This window comes from Lactuca serriola, chromosome 1 (assembly GCF_051521515.1).
Source record: "Lactuca serriola cultivar US96UC23 chromosome 1, Lser_US96UC23_V15, whole genome shotgun sequence".
NCBI lineage: Eukaryota > Viridiplantae > Streptophyta > Magnoliopsida > Asterales > Asteraceae > Lactuca > Lactuca serriola.
Window position 1 is genome coordinate 2,142,439 of NC_136408.1, and position 23,189 is coordinate 2,165,627.

Genomic DNA, 23,189 nt, shown 5'->3' on the forward strand with positions numbered 1-23,189 from the left:
CTTCTAGTATTATAGTCGTCTGACCTATATCACCTTGAGGAAGTTGACCGCGCCATGCAGTTGACATATTTCCCACGCAACATGAGTACAATCAAGGCTACCAATCATTCATGAAAATTCATGCCTCTCTTCGTGTGCCAAATATAATCTCTCAATATCATGTGTTATGGTTTGCACAAATATTCTTCGTGATAAACCTCATTCATACACACATGCGCAAAAAAAAATTGCACACTCTATTTCGGTCCTCTCGGATACTTTCAAGTACTCGTCTGATGCATCAAAGGCTATATTGTATCCTAAATATCTAAGTGTAGCCAAACATTTTTGTAAACTAGTAAAGCCAATTCTACCTCTAGGATCGGATTTTTGCTTAAAAAAAATCATAACGCACCTCAAAAGCATTACTAATATGTAAAAGTAATGCCTTATTCGGACGAAAATGACGTTCGAATGCCGTATCATTATAAAGACATTATCGGCAAAGTAATAACATACCAATAATTCATGTGTGGCTTTGTGATCTTGATTGACAACCACTATTATATGTGAAACATCTTTACGTTCTTCATTGTCTATGTATTGTACAACATTGAAGAGCGTCGAGATAAATTATCCATCATCATTCGAATCACAATTTGTAAAAAAAATCATATTAAAAATCCATAAATATGATTTTTTTTTTTGAGAGTATAAAGAGATGAATGGTTTGAAAATATGGTAAGATGTGTCTATATACGTAAAGTTTATTTATTTAAAAAATATACATTTTGACCATTGGAAACGGTCCAAGCATTTGATTGGTTGTTCTCTTCCGTCCTCCCCACCACAACCGACGACAACAATGCCCAACCACGAACCGACAGGATAATGTGCACGGTCGTGGTTCGTGGCCACGTCGACCACGAGTCCTTTCGTGAGGACCATACCGGATGCTCTAATAATGGTTATACATCAACGAAAAAATTTAAAAATAAGAAATGACAGATTCATAAAGCGAGTGATATGCACAAAACCATCCACTCCAGTGTAAATCAAAATCTTGTATGAATTTTCACTATGCACACATAGCGTGTGTGTGCAATGCTTCTAGTGTGTAGTCGGTGTTTAAAGAACATACACAAATCCAACAACTCTTTATTTCAGAAACCGATAGATAAATTTGAATCTGAATATGGGTAACAAATTTTTGGTATACAATATCTTTTTAGTGAGTAAATCTAGACCAAAATTGTATTTGAAATGAAGCTCAAGATTTCCCTAATTAATCCAAACTGTTAAAACTGTCATAACAGGGGTTTGTGTTTGTATCTAAGTATGTATCTGTGTCTATGATGCTGATATCCCTGTAGCTTCTTCTGGTATGAGAAAGAGGAAAAAAACGGGGAAAAATGTGCAAAAGACCTGAATACCTATCCCCAGACTAAGGTTATCAAAAGAGCCTGAAGAGATGTTGAGAAAGGAAGCTAAACCCGCACCAACAAAGGACCCGATTGTGGACCCCAGGTTGTTTATCGACATGAAGAGAGCAAATAAAGTCCCTTCTATTCCAGGCGGACACAGCTGTCCCGATAGGATCAAGAAAGGCATAAACCTGCAAACCACAAGCTAATCAGTTACTAAAATAAAATATAAAATGGGACTTTGAAAGTCAAAGAAAAACATCAAATGTGTACTTGAATTGATTGACTGCATCCGAGAGAGCAGATCCAAACACCACCAATGTCTCATCTGAGATCCCTAACCAAACATTCCATCTACAAACCAACACTACATCTACAAGCGTCAGCAAAGACAGACCAACATGTGCAAACCTGCATTTAAAACAACAAACAGTTTATGAGGGAGTGTGATTTTGCAAAAAGAAAAAAAAAAAAGGAAGCTTACATAAGAATCGTTCGTAGTTTCATCTTTTTTAGAAAACGATTGTAAATGAAAGTTCCAAGCATTAGGCCTATCCACCCAATAACACGTGTTGTCCCCAGAAACGATGCTTCCAAATTAAGGACTTCTGTTTGGTAGTAGAACATGATTGTTGACAGGTTTGGGATCGTCACCTGTGCTAGGAAAAACCAAGCCATTGGTCTTGGTTCCCATGTTGATGTTGTGTTGTTGTGTTCAATCAAATCAGAATTCATCTCTACCAAAATATATACATAATTAAAAATAAAAATAAAAAATTGGTATCCATTTTGTACCTTAAAATAATTGGCTGTCGAAAAGCTTTGAACAAAGTATAACCAGCCAACTTTAAGGATCGAAGCCATTGTAATCCAGAAGAAAAAGATCCAGATGGATCCTTTTCAAGTATCTGACTGTTGCTTTTATTCATCTTTCTCTTGGAGCTCTTTTTTCTCCTTAAAGTGTTGGTTTTATTATGGATTTGATTTGTGGATTTATCTTCATCTGAGACGGAGATGCTCCCATTAAGACCATTAGTTTTAGAGGTGGATTGTTTTGGGACAGGAGTCTCCTTCACAAAAGCACATGAGAAAAGCTGTAGAGTTGGCAAAACAGCAAAAAGAAGAAAAATGGTTTCCATTTGAAAGTTGGTGAGTGCGTATCCTCCTAATAAGCTCCCACAGATTCCCCCAACAGCCATTGCCATCCATGATACCGACTGCAGGTCCCCAGCAAATTTAGCCCTGAGAATCAACATTACAAACTTTAATCCATAAACAAGCCCAAAACTATTACTATTTAACTATTTATTATAGCTCAAGTGTTTTTCAAAGGACATGACATACTTTTCAAGTCTTGCAGCTTCAGCAATCATTGCATCAATGACAACATCTGCCATTGCAGAACCAAGATTTTGCAACAACAAGAAGATCATGAGTTGATCTCTGGAATTCCTTATGCTTTCTTCAATGCCAACAACCACCCATGGAAACAGGGACAGAAGTGTTGCAATCACTAAATAAGGAATCCTCTTCCTTCCTTTGATTGGGATACAATCCGACACAATTCTGCATCCAAATATATCATCATCATCATCATCATAATCATTTTCAAACTATCAACCAAATCTGTATCTGTACATAATAATAATAAATACCCACCCGTATATTGGTTTTATGCTCCATGGAAAAAAAGCTATGGAAGTCACAAACTGAGAGGCCGAAGGTGTCAGTTTCAGTCTGTCCTTCAACTGATAGGAAACCGCTGTCCATACAAATGATCTAAACCCCTAAATAGATTTAATGTCACTGTTTAGTGATAACAGCTTCCTCAAATACTCACAACACAGACATATACAACCAAATCCAAATTGTTTTGTGGCAAAAAAAAAAAAAAAAAAAAAAAAAGTTATTACTGAAATTTCAACACACAAACTAAAGAATTTGATATAAAACTCCTCTTTCTTGTCCAACTCAAGGGAAATTTTTCAGCCTTATGTTCTGATGTGTTCAAGAGAGCAAAGCTTAAGAATTTGATATATAAGTAGGATTTGTTTTTTAGTTGCTCTAGATGTACATCTTCTACAACCACAACATTAGTCTAAACTAAGACATCTAAAAACTCTACATACATATTCAACTACTTACTCATTCACATGAGGTTTTCTAGTACTCTATTCTAAAAAAACGAGGAAACAAGTGTACTTGTCTATGGTCATAAAGAACAACAGTTTTCAACTTCAGAGTCGTTATGAATTATAGTTACAAAAATGCACCACAAAGTTATCTACTAGTAGTACTTACTACATAATTCATGTATTTATCATTTTCTTCCCGTGACTATATAACCTCCTCTGTCCCACTGAAAAAGTGTCCACTTTATAATTTAGAAGGAACTGAAAGACAAACTTTTGGAAAACCATTACATTTAGTTAGATACAAACTAATAACTCCAGATCTGATCTCTAAAAAAGAAGGTAGCTTAAGAGCATTATTTTTTTCTTAATGACACAATTTAGAATAACACATCTTAAGCCAGAGTCTTTCTTTGGAATGCATTGAGCTCATTTCTCTCCATCCTCTCATATAGTCATATGTGAGTTCTAGAATTAAGCTTGTGAAATGATCCTATGAACAACTCTCTCGTGATAAACAACAATATGGCTAAAAGAAAGAGACCGTGTGGACCAAAATCAGTACCATCTATTTATCCATAATGATGATAATTAGCAGATTGATCATTTTAATCTAAAACCTTTTTACAAAATAATATGTTGTGATCATTTCTACAAAGAAACGTGTGCATTTTTTATTGGATGGCCTACTAATTACATCTACTTCATTTGTGAACTGTGATCACTATTTATGGAGTTGCTTGATCATAGAGATTCTATTGTTGACCAATTTAATTCTCAAATTTTTATTAAATCAAGTCAAGCATGAAAACTATCATATTTTAGTATCTTATATAGAGAGCTAATTAATTATGGAAATACCAGTATACCATCATTTCCTAATATTATTAACGAAACTCTAATTGTAATTATGCATAGGGCCAAGGTCTAAGTGTATCAGTTCATGTAACAGGTGAGTTTGGTAATTTGTGAATGAAAGATCAAGTGCTCAAATTATACACAACCAAAACAGAGGAGCCATAGCACACCAGCGTCTGGCAAAGCTAAAGTTGAACACGATCAATTGCTTTCCAATTTTGTGGTTAATGTTTAACAATACTATGAAAACATAAACTAAATAATTTTAGGCCCCAAATTCAATACTGTAAATTCCATCTTAGATTTTTTGGCTCCGCAGTTGACAGTAGTCAACCCATTTCAAAGCATATTACTATTAAATTCATATCGTTTCTGGAGAGAAATCTTCTATCCAGGAAAAAGGACCAAGCACGGCCTTTGAGATCAAACGAAATCCCAAAGTTCGAGATTATCCATTTAAACATCAAAATATACTAATGCTGATATACATCAATATTATCAACCACTTTTGAATCTGAAACAATCAACCAAAATAGCTAATCGCATATCGTGATCCGAAAACTTCCATAAACCCTTATTCAGTCGTATACGTGATCATGATCAATCGCAATCAAAATTGAAAAAGAAATAGCGATGACAGATCTTGGATGATGTGAAAGTATACCTGGGTGAAGTAAATCAAGCAGACAAGCCAAACAAAAGAAGCACCGAAAGCAATTCGCAGCTGTTTCAGCCAACCAATCATTTTTTTTTCTATTTTTGCGGTTTCGAGATTCTAGGGTTTGGGAAAAATCTCCAATTTCATGGGCGTCTTAGATTTTTAGAGAGAGAAAGAAGGAGAAGAAACGAAGAACGCGTTTACTTGTCGCATTTCCCACCCAGTTTTCTTCAAACGGTTCTTACGTCCTTCCTTCATTTACTCCTATCACGTCACTCTACAGTTTTAATATAAAAATAAATAAATTAAATTACATAAAATAATAATTTATTTTTGATTGATTTTTTTTTCAAGAGACTTTGGGCATCCTATCAAAAACTATGCCAAAGATAGGTGTTTGTTTGTTTTTTCAAGAAAATATGTCTGCAGTCTGTTGATCATTATCTGTAAGCCTTTGTAACAGAAGAGGTGGACCAAATATTTGTAGTTTACAATAAGAAGATTGTTTGTTTTTTACGTCTGCAGTTGTTGAAATAAATTGATTTTTCAAACTTAATTTCATATCATAAACATTAAAAATGTATTTTCAGCAAAAAAAAAAAAAAACTACACAGTGTCCCATGTTTTTTTAGGTTAAAATTGAGTCTGAAGACCTTTGAAAACAGTGGTCCATGTATGCGTTAGGAAGACGTCGCATAGACGTTTTTTGATCTGCGCACTTCCAAAAAACAAACATTATGCGATGGCATATGTCTGCGCGTTGTCTATGCAACGCAGACAAAAATGGTTGCGCAGATCTTCACAAAAAAAAAAAAAAAAAAAAACAAAAAACAAACAAACAAACAAACAAACAAACAGTTGGTTGCTCCAGTAGCATTAACTTTTATTTGACAAGACTATAAATTTTTTTAATATATAAAATTTGCATAAAAGAAAAACATTTTTGGTACTTCATCTTCGATGTCAAATGTTCAAACACAAACAACCATCCAACCATCCAACCATACAAACATCGGTAGAATTCGTTACCAAAACGCAAGCCAAAAGTACTAGGAGAGGGAAAGGAAAAAGCAAAAACGGTTACCATGAAAAATAAAATAAAATAAACATAATGGTGGACGTCATATGAGGAGTACGTTTTAACGGTAGCGTGGTTTAGGACATCAAAAAATAAAACTCAAAGAATTTATATGAAGAGACGTGTTGTTTAGGAAGCGGTGCTCGCCAGATTTCACGTTATTTTGAAAAGAAAAAAAAAATACCGCAATATTGGTATGCTAAGTGGTAAATGGACTTAATTGAATAAGAGGTGCACCAAATTCAACGGGTCTGCAACAAGCTATATGCAGAAAAGCGGAGTGGTTGCAATGACTTTGATTTTTGTTTAAAACCGCAAAAGAGCAATATCAAGTCTGAAGTGGGCTTGTCTTTTGTTTTGGTCTATTAAATAATTGGGTTTCAGCACAACTTGTTTGTTAGTTGGTTTTGGTGATCGAGTCTTTTGATTTTTCTTGGGTTTAAGGAGTCATGAGTTATGTCTGTTTAGCTTCTTCAGTTATCATCTCATGTAAGCTATTTATAGCTGCTTTTGTTCATCAAATAATACACAAGAAAACTTGAGTGATTCATATTCTCTGATATTTGCCACTTTACAAGTGGTATCAGAGCAACCTGGGAGCAACTTTGAGGGTAATCAATGGCGGCAGAGAATGCAATCTTTCAAGTCCCTAGCGTCCCAAAGTTTGACGGGGATTACGAGCATTGGAGTATGCTGATGAAGACGCTACTGAAATCGAAAGAGTATTAGGTAGTAATTGAGCCGGGGTACATCGAACCTCGAGAAGGAACAATACTCACGGTTGCTCAACAGACGGATTTAGATGCTCTGCGTCTCAAGGATTTGAAGGCTCAAAACTACCTGTTCCAGTCGATCGACAAACAGATTTTAAAGACTATGACTCACAAAGAGACTGCCAAACAGATCTGGGACGCTATGAAGAGCAAATATCAAGGCAACGTAAGAGTGAAGAAGGCGCAATTACAAAGATTACGAAGGGAGTTCGAAATCCTAGAAATGAAAGAAGGTGAAAGCGTCACAGATTACTTTGGCCGGGTGATGTCCACAGCCAATGAAATGAGAAATTTTGGAGAAGAGATAACAGATGTAATGATTGTTGAGAAGATCCTCATATCTCTAACTGAAAATTTTAATTATGTGGTGTGTTCCATTGAAGAATCAAAGGACACTGATGCGATGTCAGTGGATGAGTTGCAAAGTTCTTTGCTTGTGCATGAGCAAAAACTTTTGAAGAAACCTAGTGATGATCAAGTATTAAGCGCAGAACTTGATCCGACCGGAAGACGAGGTCGGGGGCGTGGTAGAAGCCCATTCAACAGAGGACGTGGTCGCGGTCGAGGAAGATCAAGACCTGATTTCGATAAGTCAGCCATAGAGTGTTATAAATGCCATCATCTTGGGCATTTTGCCTACGAATGCACTTAGGGAGACAAGTCGGTTAATTACACCGAATTTGATGAAGGAGAAGATTTACTTCTGATGACTCATGCAGAAGTAAAGAAAGAATGCAAAGAAGGAATCTGGTTTCTTGATTCGGCTTGTTCGAATCATATGACTGGAACACGAGAATGGTTTGTCAACTTAGATGAAGGATTCAAACACTCCGTAAAACTGGGAAATGATCTTCGACTTACGGTTAAAGGAATCGGTGAGGTGAGGTTCGAAGCTGAAGGCATAACTCAGATTATCAGTCGTGTGTACTATGTTCCTGAACTCACTTCAAATTTACTAAGCATTGGGCAGCTACAAGAGAAAGATCTGACTGTTGTTATTCGAAGAGGTGTGTGCAAGATTCTTCATCCTCAACGGGGTGTGATAACTACTTCAAGAATGACAAGAAACAGAATGTTCCTAGTGAATGCAAGGATGAAACCCATTGAAGGCCGATGCTTGAAGCTAGAAGGAGATGGTAACGAACAGATTTGGCATAGACGACTTGGGCACGTGAACAACAAGTCATTGAGAACCATGCAATTCAAACAAATGGTGAAGGGACTTCCTAAGCTAGCCGAGTCTAGCAAAGTTTATGAAGTATGCAATCTGGGAAAACAACAAAGAGTCGGCATTCCTAAGAGGAGTAATTAGAGAGCATCAAACCGACTAGAACTCATCCACACTAATCTATGTGGGCCAATCAAACCTGAATCGCCAAGTGGGAAAATGTATGTTATGGTGTTGATTGATGATTTTTCTAGAAAGGGATGGGTATATTTTTTGTCAAAGAAAAGTGAGAGCTTTGAAACTTTCAAAAGGTTTAAGTCTATGGTTGAAAATGAAACAGGGCTGACCATTAAAGGGATAAGAAGTGACCGAGGAGGGGAGTTCACTTCAAAGAAATTTGATGATTTCTGTGGGGAGTTTGGAATTAAAAGACAATTGACGACGGCGTATACTCCGCAGCAAAATGGAGTAGCTGAACGTCGTAACATAACTTTAATGAATATGGTTAGATGTCTCTTGCTTGAGAAAAACATGCCCAAATGGTTTTGGTCAAAAGCAGCCAATTGGGCCTGTTTCATTCGAAACAGATGTGCTACTACTTCTGTAGAAGATAAAGTCCCTGAAGAAGCTTGGTCAGGTCATACACCAAATGTTGACTTTCTCAAGATATTTAGTTGTATTGGCTACGTCCATGTGCCCACTCAACTAAGAACCAAGCTTGACAACAAAAGCATTAAGTGTATCTTCTTGGGTATTAGTACCGAATCAAAAGCATATAGGATGTATGACCCTGTACAACAAAAGGTTATCATAAGCAAGGATGTAGTTTTCTCAGAAAATGAAGCATGGGTGTGGGACTCAGAGGTGTTTGGTAGTGAAGATTTATTAATTCCTGATGGTGATGGGGAAGAAAATCAAGAAGAAAAACTTGATGTGTTACAATCCGTTGTGACAGGTCCTACATTGGATACTAATGTGAATCAAAGTCCCTCTAGAACTACATAGAGTGCAGATGAAGTACAGGGGGATAATACCCCTCGATCTGTCACACCTCCTTTTGTCGTGGAGCCTAGGGACCGAAATGAAGGCAACAATTTTGTAAGGCCTAAAAGGAACATATCAAAAAGGACAACTAATGCCCCTATTTGGATGAGAGACTATGAGAGTAGGGAAGGATTGTCAGACGATGAAGCTGACTTTGCTATGTACAGCTACGATGAGGTTGACTTTGCTATGTATAGTTCATTTGAGGACCCCACAAGTTATGAAGAAGCAATCAAAGAACCCAAGTGGATTAAGGCGATGAAGCAAGAAATGGAGTCTATAAAGAAAAATAAAACTTGGGAATTGGTGGATAGGACAGAAGGCATAAAACCAATTGGGGTTAAATGGTTATTTAAAACAAAGTTAAATGAGAAAGGGAAAGTGGATAAATATAAGGCTCGCTTGGTTGTGAAAGGATATTCACAAAAAGAGGTATAGACTATAATGAAGTTTATGCACCAGTGGCAAGATGGGATACAGTTCGAAGCATTGTTGCAGTGGCTGCTCAAAAGGGATGGAAGATAAACCAACTTGATGTAAAGTGTGCTTTCTTAAATGGGGAGTTGAAAGAAACAGTGTTTATAGAGCAACCACAAGGCTTTGTTAAAAATGGAGAAGAACTCAAGGTGTGCAGATTAAAGAGGGCTCTTTATGGTTTAAAACAGGCACCACGTGCCTGGTTTAACCGCATTGAAAACTACTTCATGAAGGATGGTTTTGAGAAGAGTCATTATGATCATACTCTTTTTATTAAGAAAACAACAAAAGGAGTGGTGATTGTGAGTTTGTATGTTGACGACCTAATTTATACAGGTGATAATGAGGTGATATGTGGAGAGTTTAAAGAGTCAATGATGCAGGAGTTTGAAATGACAGACCTAGGTGCTATGAAATATTTCTTAGGTGTGGAGGTGATTCAAGACACTGCCGGGGTAAGTATGTGCCAAAAGAAGTATGCCAAGGAACTACTAGAACGGTTTCACATGTGGGAATGTAATGCTGTGAAAAACCCCATAGTTCCTGGAACTGCGTTCACGAAGGTGGGAAAGGGAAGCAAGGTGAATGAAACAGAGTATAAAAGCTTGGTGGGAAGTCTCATGTACCTCACGGTCACGAGACCAGACCTTATGTATTCAATTTGCTTTATTTCCCGATTCATGGATGATCCTCGTGAAGAACACATGGCATTAGCTAAGAGAATTCTCAGATATGTCAAGGGAACCTATGGTTTTGGGTTATTTTATGTTCGAAATCCTGTAGCAAAGTTGAAGGTTTATACGGACAGTGACTATGCACGTGATGTGGAAGATAGAAAAAGCACGTCCGGGTATGCATGCATTCTAAGCAACGCATCAATATGTTGGAGTTCTAGGGAACAGGATATTGTTACGCTTTCGTCTACTGAAGCCGAGTACGTGGCTGCTACAGCATGTGCATGTCACTGTGTTTGGCTCAAAGGATTATTAGAAGAAATAAGTAATGAAGAGATTGGTACCATTAAGATTCATTGTGACAATAGTTCTACTATCAAGCTGTCGAAGAATCCTGTTCTACACAGAAGGACCAAGCACATCGATGTGCGGTTTCATTACTTGAGAAGCTTAGTAAATAAAGGAAAGGTGCAGTTGTCATTTTGCCCTTCATCTGACCAGGTGGTTGATGTCATGACCAAACCCGTAAAGTTAGATGTGTTTGAAAAAATGAGGAAGTTGCTTGGCGTTGATGATTTGAATGGTTAAACTGAATGGTAAACCTTGTTCAGTTTAAGGGAAGGATTTGAAGTGGGCTTGTCTTTTGTTTTGGTCTATTAAATAATTGGGCTTCAGCACAACTTGTTTGTTAGTTGGTTTTGGTGATCGAGTCTTTTGATTTTTCTTGGGTTTAAGGAGTCATGAGTTATGTATGTTTAGCTTCTTCAGTTATCATCTCATGTAAGCTATTTATAGCTGCTTTTGTTCATCAAATAATACACAAGAAAACTTGAGTGATTCATATTCTCTGATATTTGCCACTTTACAAAGTCGAGATAGGTCATATGTTTGAGTTTGAGAGACCATGGGAGATGTTGAGAAGAGATCCAAAATAGACTCAAACTTCAACATCGGTGGAGGTGCAATCTAAGCGTTGAAGGTGGAGATATGGGAGAAACCTAAGGGCAAAATTTAAATGTTAGGATCGTTTTATGTTTTTAATTTATCGTATTTTTTTTAGTCTTGTAATGTTTTTTTTTTCAGTTTAAATGTTATGGTTTATTTAAATATATGTTTTATTAAAATAATACATTGTATATAATTATATTTGTGTTTATAATTATTAAAAAAAACTTGAAAAAAAAAATGATGGCATGGTAATATTTTGGTGTTATAACATAATAATCATTTTCTACAAAAATATTATAACTTGGAGAATGATGTGGCATGTGAATCGACTATTTTTTGATGTTATAACATAGTGTATACCCACGAGCCTAATAGATGTAAAAAGTGTTGCTAAAAAAGTAATATATATTTATTTTTCTAGCCATATTAATCATATTATTTATTAATTAATTTTAGGACAAGCTAACAAACTAACTTCAAAATTAAGAACTATTATAACCCAATAGATGTAAAGAGTGTTACTAAAGTTATGTTTGGCTTGCATAACCCATCTTACTTTTTGAGAACTATTTATAATTTGATTTTATTACAAACTAACAAACTAAATTCATTAAAAAGCTCTACCAAAAAGCTTTCATCTACGATATATTCTTAGGTCATGTTTAACGAAACTAACTGGTATTTGAAAACTGTTGGAAACTCAAAATTGTATCTTTTATGTGAACACTTACAATCATTACCTACATATGTAATTTACAAAATAAATAAATAAAAAATGTAAACAAAATGAAAAGGTAGCTCCAAACTATTTATAACCACTTTTGGAATATTAACTTTTTGTTTAAAATAAAAGATTTAAAATTCATACTTCCAAGGGATTCTCTTTTTTTTTAGTTAAAAACCTTCAAAAACTTAGGTGTGGAACATGCCCTTAGTTAGGCAATGAAAATATCGTGTCGGATGAAATTTATGTGTTAGTTAGGCAATGAAGATTTGTGTTGGGAGAAGAATATCGTCTTAATTCTTAATTAGGCAAGAGATGATATCCTGGATGGAAACACATGCTTGATCGTAACATACACAAGACATTGTTTTCCCTAAAACTAAACAGGCCTGTAACACATATTCTCAGTTTTCCAAAATTTGTTTGGCTAAATGTTCAAAGTTGTTTTAACTGTTTTCTTACATTTAGTTGATTTTGAAAAGTCTAAGATATGAAAGTCGAAAAGTTTGACTTGTAACCCAATTGATGTGTAGTGACATGGAAGTTTACAAGGAGAAGATGATAAGATTTGAAGGCAATAATAAATAATAGTTTGAAGAAACAAAGGAATAAGGATTTTCAATTATAAGAGAAGAGTAAGAGCATGATTGATGAAGCAGCACAAATGAAAAGAATTATATACAAGAGTTGTGTGTGTAATGAATCCTAGGAGTAGGGGGAGACTGACTGACTGACTTGCAATATGATATGATATAATATATGATATGATAATATACTTACTTACTTACACAGACCCAAACCCAACAAAGAAAGAAAGAAAGAACGAAAGTTAGAGTCGCAATAAATCAGAAAAGCTTGGATATGACATTGCATGAAGTCCAGAATGCTGCTGAAGCTGCCCTTAGAATAGCCGGGTTCTGGTATATCCTGAGAAAACAAAAATAAACATCATATCCAAAAACTGTTGATATGTACATTTATTGTCACAATATAAGAAAAAGAAAATTCAATATTTTAAAATAATAATAATACCCGATGGCTGTTGCGCCCCAAGATGCAACGTTGTAGATAACTTTGCTTCCATCCCATGCCTTTCTAAGCTTTCCCTTTTGTTTTTTCATGGAGAATGTCTTGCAAAGGGCTGCAACAAACCAACCAATAAATCTTTTACAACACATACATACGTTCCTTGGTAAAATCATACGTATAAATAAATTATTATAATAATATATATATATATATATATATATATATATATATATATATATATATATTATTATAATAATTTATTTATACGTATGATTTTACCAAGGAACGTATGTATGTGTTATATATATATATATATATATATATATATATATATATATATATATATATATAATGATTGGATTTTTGAAACCTCTTGTAATAATATGCTAATCTAAACTCACCATCCTGGAGTTGTTTTGGACTCAAATCCTGTGTGAAAGAATAACAATTGATTGATTAATTACCCACATTACATATAATAAGAAAACAAAAAATTAACGACAACAAGTGTAAGTGTGTACCTTGGTCTCTTTAAGGGAAAGTAAATATGCAGCCATGAAGCATGCAATTCCATCCACGATATCATCTTGTCTCACTAACACATAATCTTCATCTGACACCATATTTCCACCTTCCCATAGATCCTTTTCACTCACCACGTCCCATGAATTATTTTCTTCTAAATATGTCAATGTTTCACAAACAATTCTTACTTAAAACATTATATCCATAAACTGTTGTTTACTACTTTTACTTTTACTTAACATTCTCAAAAAGCAAAAATCAATTTCAAAGATGCATTCTCTTATATTCTCATTATCAAAATCAAATTTTGAATACATACCTGCTGAACCCTGTGGAACAGACACCTGTGCGCTCTCTAGTTTTTGAAGAAAATCCGGGCATTCAACTCTCGACTTCAGTAGACTGCATAGCTACACACAAACAAATCTCACAATTATACTTTACCCCCAACCAACTTTTCTAAAACTTCAATACAACTTGGAAATTTATATGCTCCAATCTGATTATTTTGACCCTATATAATCACTCTAATCCAAACTGCCTAATCTCAACTGATTTGTGCGACTTCAGATCCAAACCCCACCTTAGCCCGGGTTGGAGCAAATTCAACTCCAAATATGAATATGATTTATAATCAGTTCAAATCCGAATTCTAAAACTCTTGTTTCATGCTCCCCAACACTTCCTTCATAGGCTTTGCGCCAATTTGAGTTTACAATTTAACAGAATTAAAACAAGAAAAAGCAAAACCCTAACTTACCAAATCAGCCTCGCCGTCCTGCGATTGCGGATAAGATCCACGACAGCCGCTGCTCGTTCCGGCAGAATCACCATCATCAACAACTTCATCACCACTTTCGTCATCATCTTCAATACAACCAGTAGTGCTAAGCAATTCAAGAGCTCGTTGGCATTGATCAAGAACCGCCTCTAGTGTTTTTCTCTTCACACGAACCTGATCCCTTTCGGAATTTACCCTCTCAACACCACCGCCGACGATGATGGGTTTAACACCACCCGACACCTCAACGACCTCCATATATGAAACCCAGATCAATACATATGTAATTTATACAGACACAACTAAAAAAAAGTGAAACCTAAAAAGGATGTCTTGTTGTATAATTGATGGTGTTGGTGTTGGTGTTGGTGTTCGTATGATGGATAAAGATCGAAATTGAAGAGTATGTCGTCTGAGTTCCGTGCAAAGTTTGATAATTTGGGGATTTTTGGGGGGTTGTGGTGGAGAAGGGGGAGAGGGTGCTGGCGTGAGCCGCCTACGTACCGTCTCCATTATTGATGGTATATAATTGGGTATAAGCAAGTACAAAGAAATCTTGGCATTTTTTCCAAGAAAATAATAATATATTATTAACATAACATAAACGATACAGGTATTTAGGGATGATCACGTAATTAAATTCAATCACGTTTTCAAGAAATTTTACACATTTTAGAAGAATTTAGCAAGATTCACTAAATTGGAAGGGGTTACAATACAAAATATCATATTGTATTTATCGTACAAAAATACAATTTTCCAAAATTAGTTTGAAATTATTTTGTGGAATAATTCATATTTTGCAAAATCTTATCTATATTTTGAAATTTTGGCTTACCAAAATACTTATAAAGTAATTTTGAAAAATAGTAAATTTTGTAAAACGGTGATTGTAAAATGAATGATTATTTATGATATTTCATATATATCCAAATATTTGAACTTAAACATTAAATAATCGAAAAACATTAGTTAAGCGGAAAGAGTGATTTGACATTAAATAATTGAAAATCATTAGTTAAGCTTGATTATCTCTATTTATAATAAAATATTTCATATTCAAAACATTTAAATATGACGTGTGATTTGACAAAATTAATTGATTTTCAGATGATTTATGTAAAAAAACCGAATATTATAAACAGCTTACCATGAAAAGTTACAACTTGTTTTTACTTTTTGATCTTCGATTGCAAAAGCTCTTGTAACTTTCTGTGATTTTCTATTTTGTTGAATTTTTATCATTATAAAGGATACACACAGTATATAGTTATATACTAATACAATTATATTTATACATATATAACAAGGCAACAAGCCCATGTGTAAGATAGGGAGGGAGAGGCCCAAGCCCATGTCGGTATTTATAGTCGAGTCCACTCTAATAAGGAAGGATCTAAAATCCGAAGAGGTTAATTCAATTGTCTGTTGTTGCATGTTGTGGATTTGAAGTGTTTCTACTCAATGATTACACACTATGCAGAGATATGAGATATTGGATTACCACATGAATGACTTTTTGGGTATGAAACCTAATTGAATAAGAACATCACGTATATATGTATCCGGCATGTGTAGTTTGTGGGGAAATTCAAGTGATAGTATGGTCATATATGGTTAGAAGTTGAATTGCTTTCATGTGTTTGATGATGTCTTCGATTGTTTCAATTTCAAGTGATAGTTTCTCTTAAAAATATATTTGAACAATACAATATCTATGGAAAAAATTGGTTTTTTGCTTCCGAACAATATTTAAGGAATTTGATGACAAAGATCTTATGTTGTATTGTATCCATCTTGAAGCGACGCATATAGAGTTGAATCTTGTTGACAGGTTCTTACCAAGTGAAGCTACTAACCCCCATATGTTTTAAAATATATGAAAAAAATAAGTTGTTTTCCTAATACAGATGGTGCATATATTTATAGGTTAGAAATGATATCTATGAAGAACAATATATCTGGGAGTATTTATATGAAGAGTTAATGGATAACTTTGTTTCTAAAAATATTATGAAATCATCGTACTTCATATAACTATGTAAGATTAGATTTTATATTGCGATGATTCATGTAACTATGTAAGATTGGATTCTATATCCTTTTTTATTTTATTTTTTCTAATAATTATCGACTTATGGTAGTATTAATAATCTTGCTTATATATAAAAGTAAATTATGTTTAGGGGCCTAATTTTATTTTTCGCACAGGGCCTCAAAATCAGCGAGACGCCCCTGATGAAGGAATAGTGTAGAAAGAGCTATCAAAAGGAATTCAACTTGTAAATAAATTTTTTAAGTGAATGACACTTGATCAAGAAAATGCTTTGGCAACCATGTCGTGTATTGTGAAATGCATTACAAAGTGTTGATGAAATAAAATGACATCCAATTATATATAATTTGTTCAATGTTCTTCAGGCCATTTATTTTTTTCCAGTGTAAATAAGTTTTTTTGGGTTTTAATTACACAATTAAAATGCATTTCAAATGGATAATTATGTCATATCATATGTCACAGTGGACATAATGTAAATATTATGCCGACTTGAATAAATAAATTCTATCATATTCATATTGAATGCCACAATGAACAATACCTCAAATAGAATTTAATATCTATTTATCCTTTTGAAATTTACCTCATTGGTGAAATAAGACCCTAAAAAACATTAGTGGTCTATTGAATACAATTAAAAGATCAGTGGCAAAACTACATACTATTGGTGGTCATTTTATGACATGAACTACGTTACATATACATGAAGAGCAATGAGAAACTCTAGGGTTCTTTCCATCTATATACATATAAACTATATGCTTTAGGACATAGTTGTCGATTGATGTCAATATCTATACATTGCTTAATCACTATAGACTATAGAGTAGTTCCATACTCAGCTAGCTTCTTCTTTCTCTTTCTGTGGTGATTCTTGGACTTTACTGTACTGTCTTTGCAATGAATGACTCATACCTCTTAATAGTGAAGAAGGCCTATGCTTCTTTCTTAACTTAACCCCAAAAAGGAATGACCTGAAAGGTACCTTTGACTTAGAGTTTGACCTTTTTTTCTTACCAAGATCTGCATCTAACTTTATCAATGTCTCTTCGATTTCAATATGTATCCTTTTGACCCTTTCACATGCAGCTCGTAACTCCTCCAACACTTTATTATTCTCTTGCTTCATGTTAAGAACTTCCCCTTGAAATTTTGCAGCTTGACAATCATTAAGTGGTCTCGCTTTCTTTTCAGATTTTGAATCGTCATTTGTCAAATTTGCTAATTCATTTTGAATTTCGCAAAGTGATATTAATCTATGTTGTAAATCGTCTTCTAATATTTCACTCGATTCCAACCATAGAGTCACTTCTGCCAACATGTCTTGTAAATGTCGATATATTGGTCGAATATCTGAGGCAAAAGAGGGAGAGTTTTGTTGATAGTGGCGTTTACTAATCGCATGCGCAAGCCCATATTCGTGTTTCTTTTCTTTCCCTTCTTTTGCATCTCTTGCTTCCTGTATTTCTTTTAGTAGGTCATTTGTTGTATCTTGAAACCTGTTTATTTGGTGATATGTTGTACTAAATCTTAACCATAACTCTAAGCTCTCTTTTCTAAATTCATCGATTTCTCTACGTATCTCATCTTCTACTTCTCTAATTTCATTAGGGTCATCAACGCCATCATTTAAATCTGGATCTTTCTTTACTTCGGTCTCTAAGTTTTCATCACCATTTGAGTCTTGATCACCTTCCTTTTTTTCATCAAATTCTTCTCTTTCATGTGCCCCTTCATCAGTGGAATCAATTTCCGTAGTTTCAACTTCTTTTATAACTGAATCTTGTGCTTTTGTTACTTCAAAGTCTACATTTTTATCTAAGTTTGTTTCAAAAAGTTTTAATTTTTCGTGTAACGAACGAATCTCGTTATCTTTCGAGTCATTTGAATTTTTCAACATCTTCATCTCGACAGCGGTTTTGAACAATCTTGCACGATTCTTTGTTTCGGTTTCAGTGAGCTTCTTTTTCAATTCCTTGTAGTTTCTCAAAGTCGATTTGTACTCCTCAAGTAACATTTTCTCTCTTTCTTCTATTTCATATGAAAATTTACGCTTCAAATTCGATTGATCTTCTTCATCCATTCTATCACCATTAACATCAACAACAATATCATGTTCTTCATTGATCACCCTTTTTGTCAATGATTGTTCTTGTTCTTCTTCTTGTCCTTGTCCTTGTCCTTGTTGTTGTTCTTGTCCTTGTCCTTGTCCTTGTTCTTGCTCTTGCTCTTTCTCTTGCTCTTGCTCAAGCTCTTTTCCTCCTTCCATTTCCATATCCTTTTTCTTTACAGAATCCTCTAACTCATGACTATCTTCATTAGGTTTCATTACAAAACCCTCAAAGTCATCATTATCTTCATTAGGTTTCTTTACTAAATCATTCTCTTCTTGTACTTCTGATCTTTTATCATATTCTTTCTTTTCTTCATCGTCTGAAGCGTTTTCATCTGGTTCAGCGATTAAAAGCTCATTAGATGCATTATCAAGATTAACACTTGCATCATCGAACCTGGTTTCCAAATGCACATTTTGCCCTTTGACTTTCTGGTCAAGGCTCTGAATTCCTTCTAATTGTTCCTCAAGCCTTTTGATCTTCATCTTCATTTCATTTGAATCATCAACGAGGTTCTTGTTGTCATGTTCCAAACTTTGAAGTTGTTCATGAAGATCATCGTTTTCGAATCTAAGCCTCATCACAAGTGCAGTCTGGGACGCCAAATCAATTTCCAATATGATGACCTTATCAACAAGTTTCTCAATCTTCTCAGCAACTTTAGAGATAGTGACAGGTTCGCTTTTTCCAAGAATCTCTTCTTTGATCCTCGATTTTCTATCTTCAACCGTTTCAGATTCTTTTTGGTCAAAATTACATTTGGGTTGACTTTCGATCAATCCTTCTTGACCATTTCCATCTCTATTCTCTACATTCTGCTGTTTCTCTTCGATTTTTGTTGTTTTGTCTTTAACCTGTTGGCCCGTTTGCTCGATGTTTTTTAAATCTGAATTACTGTTATTGCTCGATATCAGAGCCTCAAACTTCTTTCTAATATCACCAACCCTTTTGTGTTCAACCGTCGCCTCTTTTTCAACGCGATTTTGTTTATGCTTCAAGTTGGCGAGTGTTTCTCCACACATTTTCAATGCAGAAGACGCCATCAAGGTTTGAGCATCGTTATCCTCGATCACAGTCCTTACCTCCAACTCATCCTGCAAATTGCTAATTTTAGCATGCATCTCAGTGATGTTGGTCTCGATTTCCCAAAACTTTGATATCGCGTTTTCGTATGAACATTTTACAAATTCTTTTTCAGTCTGAAACCCTAAGATTTCCTTTTGAAGCTTATCGATCTCCTCAAGTGCCTCGTCTTTACTCAATCCGGAGCTTTTTACGGGAGCTTTTTCGTCAACCCCGATTTTGATAAGTCCTTTTTTTGACATCAGTTTTCTTGGCATTTTCTTTTTCTTAAGCACTGCTTGAACTGCGTTTTCCATTTTTGGAAGATGGTTTAGTTTCGGTGCTTCTAGCATCGGCGTTGGCAACGGCAATGGCGCACCTGTAGGGTGCTTTTCATGTTCCTCTACACTAAACGCGAAATCTTCGTCATCTTCTTCGTCAATTGACATCTGTACCCTTTCGGGGAAGATAACGGCGATGGTTCGATTCGCGCTTTGTAGATCTTTTGATAAATGATCGTATCTTTCTGCTAATGCTCGATATTCCCGAAAAGTATCTTCTACGAAGTTTACGATCTCGGGCCTTTTCTGATAGTATTGTTCAGCCCTAACCCTAAACGAGTCTCCATCTTCTGTGATGATTTTCATTATGTATTCTACCTTTTCCTCCATATCTGAAAGCCAACATGAGCAACACATTAACACGTTTCAAAGCTCAAATAGACGCCATTGTTGAAGCTCTGAGAAATAATATTTTTTTTAACTAACAAATTGTTGAAAATGGACACAAGTAATGTAATGCCAAAAAGAACACAACCCCACAAACTAAGTGAATTTTGTTTCTCTAAGTATGAATTTTGATAAAGATATCAATACCTTGGAGATTCTGGTCCAGCCATTTTGATTGCTTGGTCCTGATGTGGCTAGCCCACCACCATGAATATGCATTTCTTGAAGCTCTTGTCAACATCCTCTTCTTCCTCTTTATTCTCCAACTAAGAATCCATATTGTCCACAAGAGTCTTTTTTTTGGTCGGACCTCTGGCTACCATTTAGCCTAATGGTTCTTGTCATGTGATTCCTCATTGCTTGAGTTTATGAAACTTGCATTAGAAGGTTATAGGATTGGGATGATCATTTTGGTCAAATTGTTGGTATTCAGCAAGTTTCTTGAAGGGTAAAATTAAGATTACATTTTTATGGGGTGGGGAAATTAATGGTGAGATAATGAAGGGGGAGTAGTAAGTTTGGACCATTGAGGCGCATAAACATAGGAAACGATCACCTAATCTGCATATTAGCATTTAACAAAAGAGGGCTAAGCATGTAAAGATTATATTTCAAGCAGGTTTGGTGATAATAGATTTTTTATTGGACAAAACCCTCATTTTTATTTTTATGTTGAAAAAAACGTTGGCATTTTGATTATTTTTTTTTTCCGTTTGTTTTGTTTAATAAAGATATTCGGTGAAGTACTATTTCGTGGGATATTGAATTCCTAAACTTATTTAGGTTAGGATGTTTGTGTGGTATTAACATTTTTATTGTGTGTGGTCCCAAAATGTACACATGAAGGAAGGAAGGAAGGAATATTTTGCAGAAATGAAGTTGGGGACCAAGCTACAACATACGAAAAACAAGCCATACGTACATACCAAAACCAATTGCCAATTGGCATTTGGTGTGTTTGAGTTTGAGGTAGCCCCACCACCATTATATCAGTCTGTCACCACCTACGAATGAATCCCCTTTCACAACATTACAACCACCCTTCATTTTTGTCTTTTTCATATACAGTGTAACGACTTTAATTATCATCAAAAATTATGTTGATCAGTGTTTTTAAACAAAACATATAATATAGTATTATAATAACAATATGTTATGTACAAGAATTTTGCACTGCTGATTATACAATATCATTCAACAATATATTGTGTACAAGAATTGTTTACATCAAATGAATCATTAAATTAGTCCGTGAAATAACCATATTACATTGATTTTTAAAAATAATACTAATACAAAACAAAATTAGCAAATATGAGTTGTATATAGATATCATTCAACATTGATACAGAATACGACAACTATTACTTATACATAAAGCATATTATACAAAATGTTTCCTATATGGAAACAAGATCAAAGGACGCTTCTGCCAAATTTGTCACACATTTTGGACACATTTACAATATATTTATTTATATTTATTAATTAAGTCTTCAAAATCTCAAATATCCCACCCTATTTATGTTTCCTTACAACTCAAATTCAATAACATTTATTACAAAATTATGAAGAGATATTTCTCTATTATATTTGCCATCAACTTGCTTAAGTATTCATCATCGCTTTTCTTAATTTCTCCACCCCCGTTTTCTTGTCACGAGAAAGCAAAAAACATAATGGTTTCGGTTCAAAGCCATAATGCATGACACCGGTGGTGATGATATGAAGATGAAGAACGTAAAGTTGAATAGTGGAATTAGTTCAAGTAGTTGCTGCTCAATTAGTAGTACTAGTACAGTTAGAGAAATGGTGAAACTCACAAAAGTAAAAGAGATTACTCATGAGTTAGCATCCAAAAAGCATGCCCTGTCTGAGCGTAAACGTAGAAGACGAATCAATTGCCACTACGACTCTCTTAGACACTTCTTCCCTCGAATACTCAAAGTAAGTATCAAAACACAAACATACATACATTTCATTATAGTTTTGGTGCTAAAAAGTTAAAAACGAACCGATGTAGTTATTTGTTCATTTGGGGTATTAACCTACAATCTTGCATACATGATAATAAATAGAATTAATCTCCTAAATTTTTAGCTAAAAAAGATTACATTACATACGTTGCACTTGCAGAGCGATAAAGCCTCGGTGCTAGCAGAGACTGTGCGTCATTTAAAAGAGCTGAAAAAAATGGTCGCCGACCTAGCGCCGTCGCATCATGACGGAGAGCGGCGTGACAAGCAATCGTTTTTTATTCCCGGCGAGAAGGACGAAATGAGCGTCGGTTACGTCGCCAGTGGCAACAAGACAGCCGTCCGAGCAATTGTCTGTTGCGAGGACCGACCGGGTCTTAATCAGGACTTGACAGAGGCGATTCATTCAGTCCGCGGGAAGGCAGTGAAGGCTGAGATGGCGACTATCGGTGGGCGAACTAAGGCGGAGGTGGTGCTGGAATTGCGGGAGGAGGAAGACGTTGGGCTGTTAAGGAGAGCGTTAAAGGCTGTTGTGGAAAATCGAGTCTTGGGTCGAACCGGGTTAATCAGTCAAGGATATACTGAACCGGAATTCATTGGTTTCGGCCGGAGGTATGTAGATGGTGAAAGGCCCATATGTGATCAAATTGAGAATGGGCTTGCTGATGGCCTAATTGTAAGAAGTTTAGAGAAAAATACAAGTAAAGAGTAAAGATTATAAAGATTATGTTTTGGGTTAAAACCTGTTATTGCGGTACTAACTGAAATAAAGTTAGCTGACAACTAAAGTTTTAGTTTGTGAATCGATAAGGTAGCTGACAAATATAAAATAATACTCCATAAAGAAACGGATTAATAATTCAATACTATTAGATAAATACATAATATATTTTATTAAATTAAAATTAAGAAGAAATTAGCATGATATTTTCTTTATATTATCTGGGATCATTTTATAACCTTTTTCTTGATTAATTC

General features: G+C 34.9%; 4 protein-coding genes across 5 annotated transcripts; 1 reads left to right on the forward strand and 3 right to left on the reverse strand.

Moving 5' to 3' along the window:
• Window positions 1-1,121: 1,121 nt before the first annotated feature.
• Window positions 1,122-5,283, reverse strand: LOC145060364 (putative folate-biopterin transporter 4). Its single transcript, XM_079008237.1, has 7 exons — window positions 5,058-5,283; window positions 3,063-3,190; window positions 2,748-2,969; window positions 2,199-2,645; window positions 1,888-2,085; window positions 1,677-1,814; window positions 1,122-1,594 (listed from the first exon to the last, which is right to left on the reverse strand). Exons 1-7 carry the CDS (start codon window positions 5,136-5,138, stop codon window positions 1,330-1,332), a joined length of 1,479 nt encoding a protein of 492 aa, XP_078864363.1. The 5' UTR covers window positions 5,139-5,283; the 3' UTR covers window positions 1,122-1,329.
• Window positions 5,284-12,584: 7,301 nt separating this feature from the next.
• On the reverse strand, window positions 12,585-14,785 carry LOC145061271 (RING finger protein). Of its 2 annotated transcripts, none has more exons than XM_079009669.1 (6): window positions 14,252-14,785; window positions 13,811-13,901; window positions 13,488-13,642; window positions 13,368-13,395; window positions 12,970-13,078; window positions 12,585-12,864 (listed from the first exon to the last, which is right to left on the reverse strand). In XM_079009669.1, the coding sequence occupies exons 1-6, from the start codon at window positions 14,528-14,530 to the stop codon at window positions 12,783-12,785; spliced, it is 744 nt and encodes a 247-aa protein (XP_078865795.1). In that variant the 5' UTR covers window positions 14,531-14,785; the 3' UTR covers window positions 12,585-12,782. The 2 variants fall into 2 exon arrangements, with proteins under 2 accessions (XP_078865795.1, XP_078865166.1); XM_079009040.1 differs by having other exon boundaries at window positions 13,488-13,645; window positions 14,252-14,783.
• A 2,157-nt stretch (window positions 14,786-16,942) lies between these two features.
• On the reverse strand, window positions 16,943-20,687 carry LOC145062663 (protein NETWORKED 2A-like). The gene is made up of 2 exons (XM_079010542.1): window positions 20,383-20,687; window positions 16,943-20,180 (listed from the first exon to the last, which is right to left on the reverse strand). The coding sequence occupies exons 1-2, from the start codon at window positions 20,474-20,476 to the stop codon at window positions 17,170-17,172; spliced, it is 3,105 nt and encodes a 1,034-aa protein (XP_078866668.1). The 5' UTR covers window positions 20,477-20,687; the 3' UTR covers window positions 16,943-17,169.
• Window positions 20,688-21,815: 1,128 nt separating this feature from the next.
• On the forward strand, window positions 21,816-22,953 carry LOC145063553 (transcription factor bHLH131-like). The gene is made up of 2 exons (XM_079011382.1): window positions 21,816-22,182; window positions 22,372-22,953. Exons 1-2 carry the CDS (start codon window positions 21,937-21,939, stop codon window positions 22,921-22,923), a joined length of 798 nt encoding a protein of 265 aa, XP_078867508.1. The 5' UTR covers window positions 21,816-21,936; the 3' UTR covers window positions 22,924-22,953.
• The last annotated feature ends 236 nt before the right edge of the window (window positions 22,954-23,189 follow it).

Excerpts from the sequence above, each read along its gene's own strand:
- LOC145061271 (XM_079009040.1), bottom strand. The coding sequence starts at position 14,530 with ATGGAGGTCGTTGAGGTGTCGGGTGGTGTTAAACCCATCATCGTCGGC. Across the intron at positions 13,902-14,251 it reads AGGACGGCGAGGCTGATTTG|CTATGCAGTCTACTGAAGTC; the intron begins GTAAGTTAGGGT and ends GTTTGTGTGTAG. Across the intron at positions 13,079-13,367 it reads TCCAAAACAACTCCAGGATG|CCCTTTGCAAGACATTCTCC; the intron begins GTGAGTTTAGAT and ends GGTTTGTTGCAG.
- LOC145060364 (XM_079008237.1), bottom strand. The coding sequence starts at position 5,138 with ATGATTGGTTGGCTGAAACAGCTGCGAATTGCTTTCGGTGCTTCTTTT. Across the intron at positions 2,970-3,062 it reads AGCATAAAACCAATATACGG|AATTGTGTCGGATTGTATCC; the intron begins GTGGGTATTTAT and ends ATTTGGATGCAG. Across the intron at positions 2,086-2,198 it reads CGACAGCCAATTATTTTAAG|ACCAATGGCTTGGTTTTTCC; the intron begins GTACAAAATGGA and ends ATGGGAACCAAG.
- LOC145063553 (XM_079011382.1), top strand. The coding sequence starts at position 21,937 with ATGCATGACACCGGTGGTGATGATATGAAGATGAAGAACGTAAAGTTG. Across the intron at positions 22,183-22,371 it reads TCTTCCCTCGAATACTCAAA|AGCGATAAAGCCTCGGTGCT; the intron begins GTAAGTATCAAA and ends TTGCACTTGCAG.
- LOC145062663 (XM_079010542.1), bottom strand. The coding sequence starts at position 20,476 with ATGTTGACAAGAGCTTCAAGAAATGCATATTCATGGTGGTGGGCTAGC. Across the intron at positions 20,181-20,382 it reads GCTGGACCAGAATCTCCAAG|ATATGGAGGAAAAGGTAGAA; the intron begins GTATTGATATCT and ends GTTGGCTTTCAG.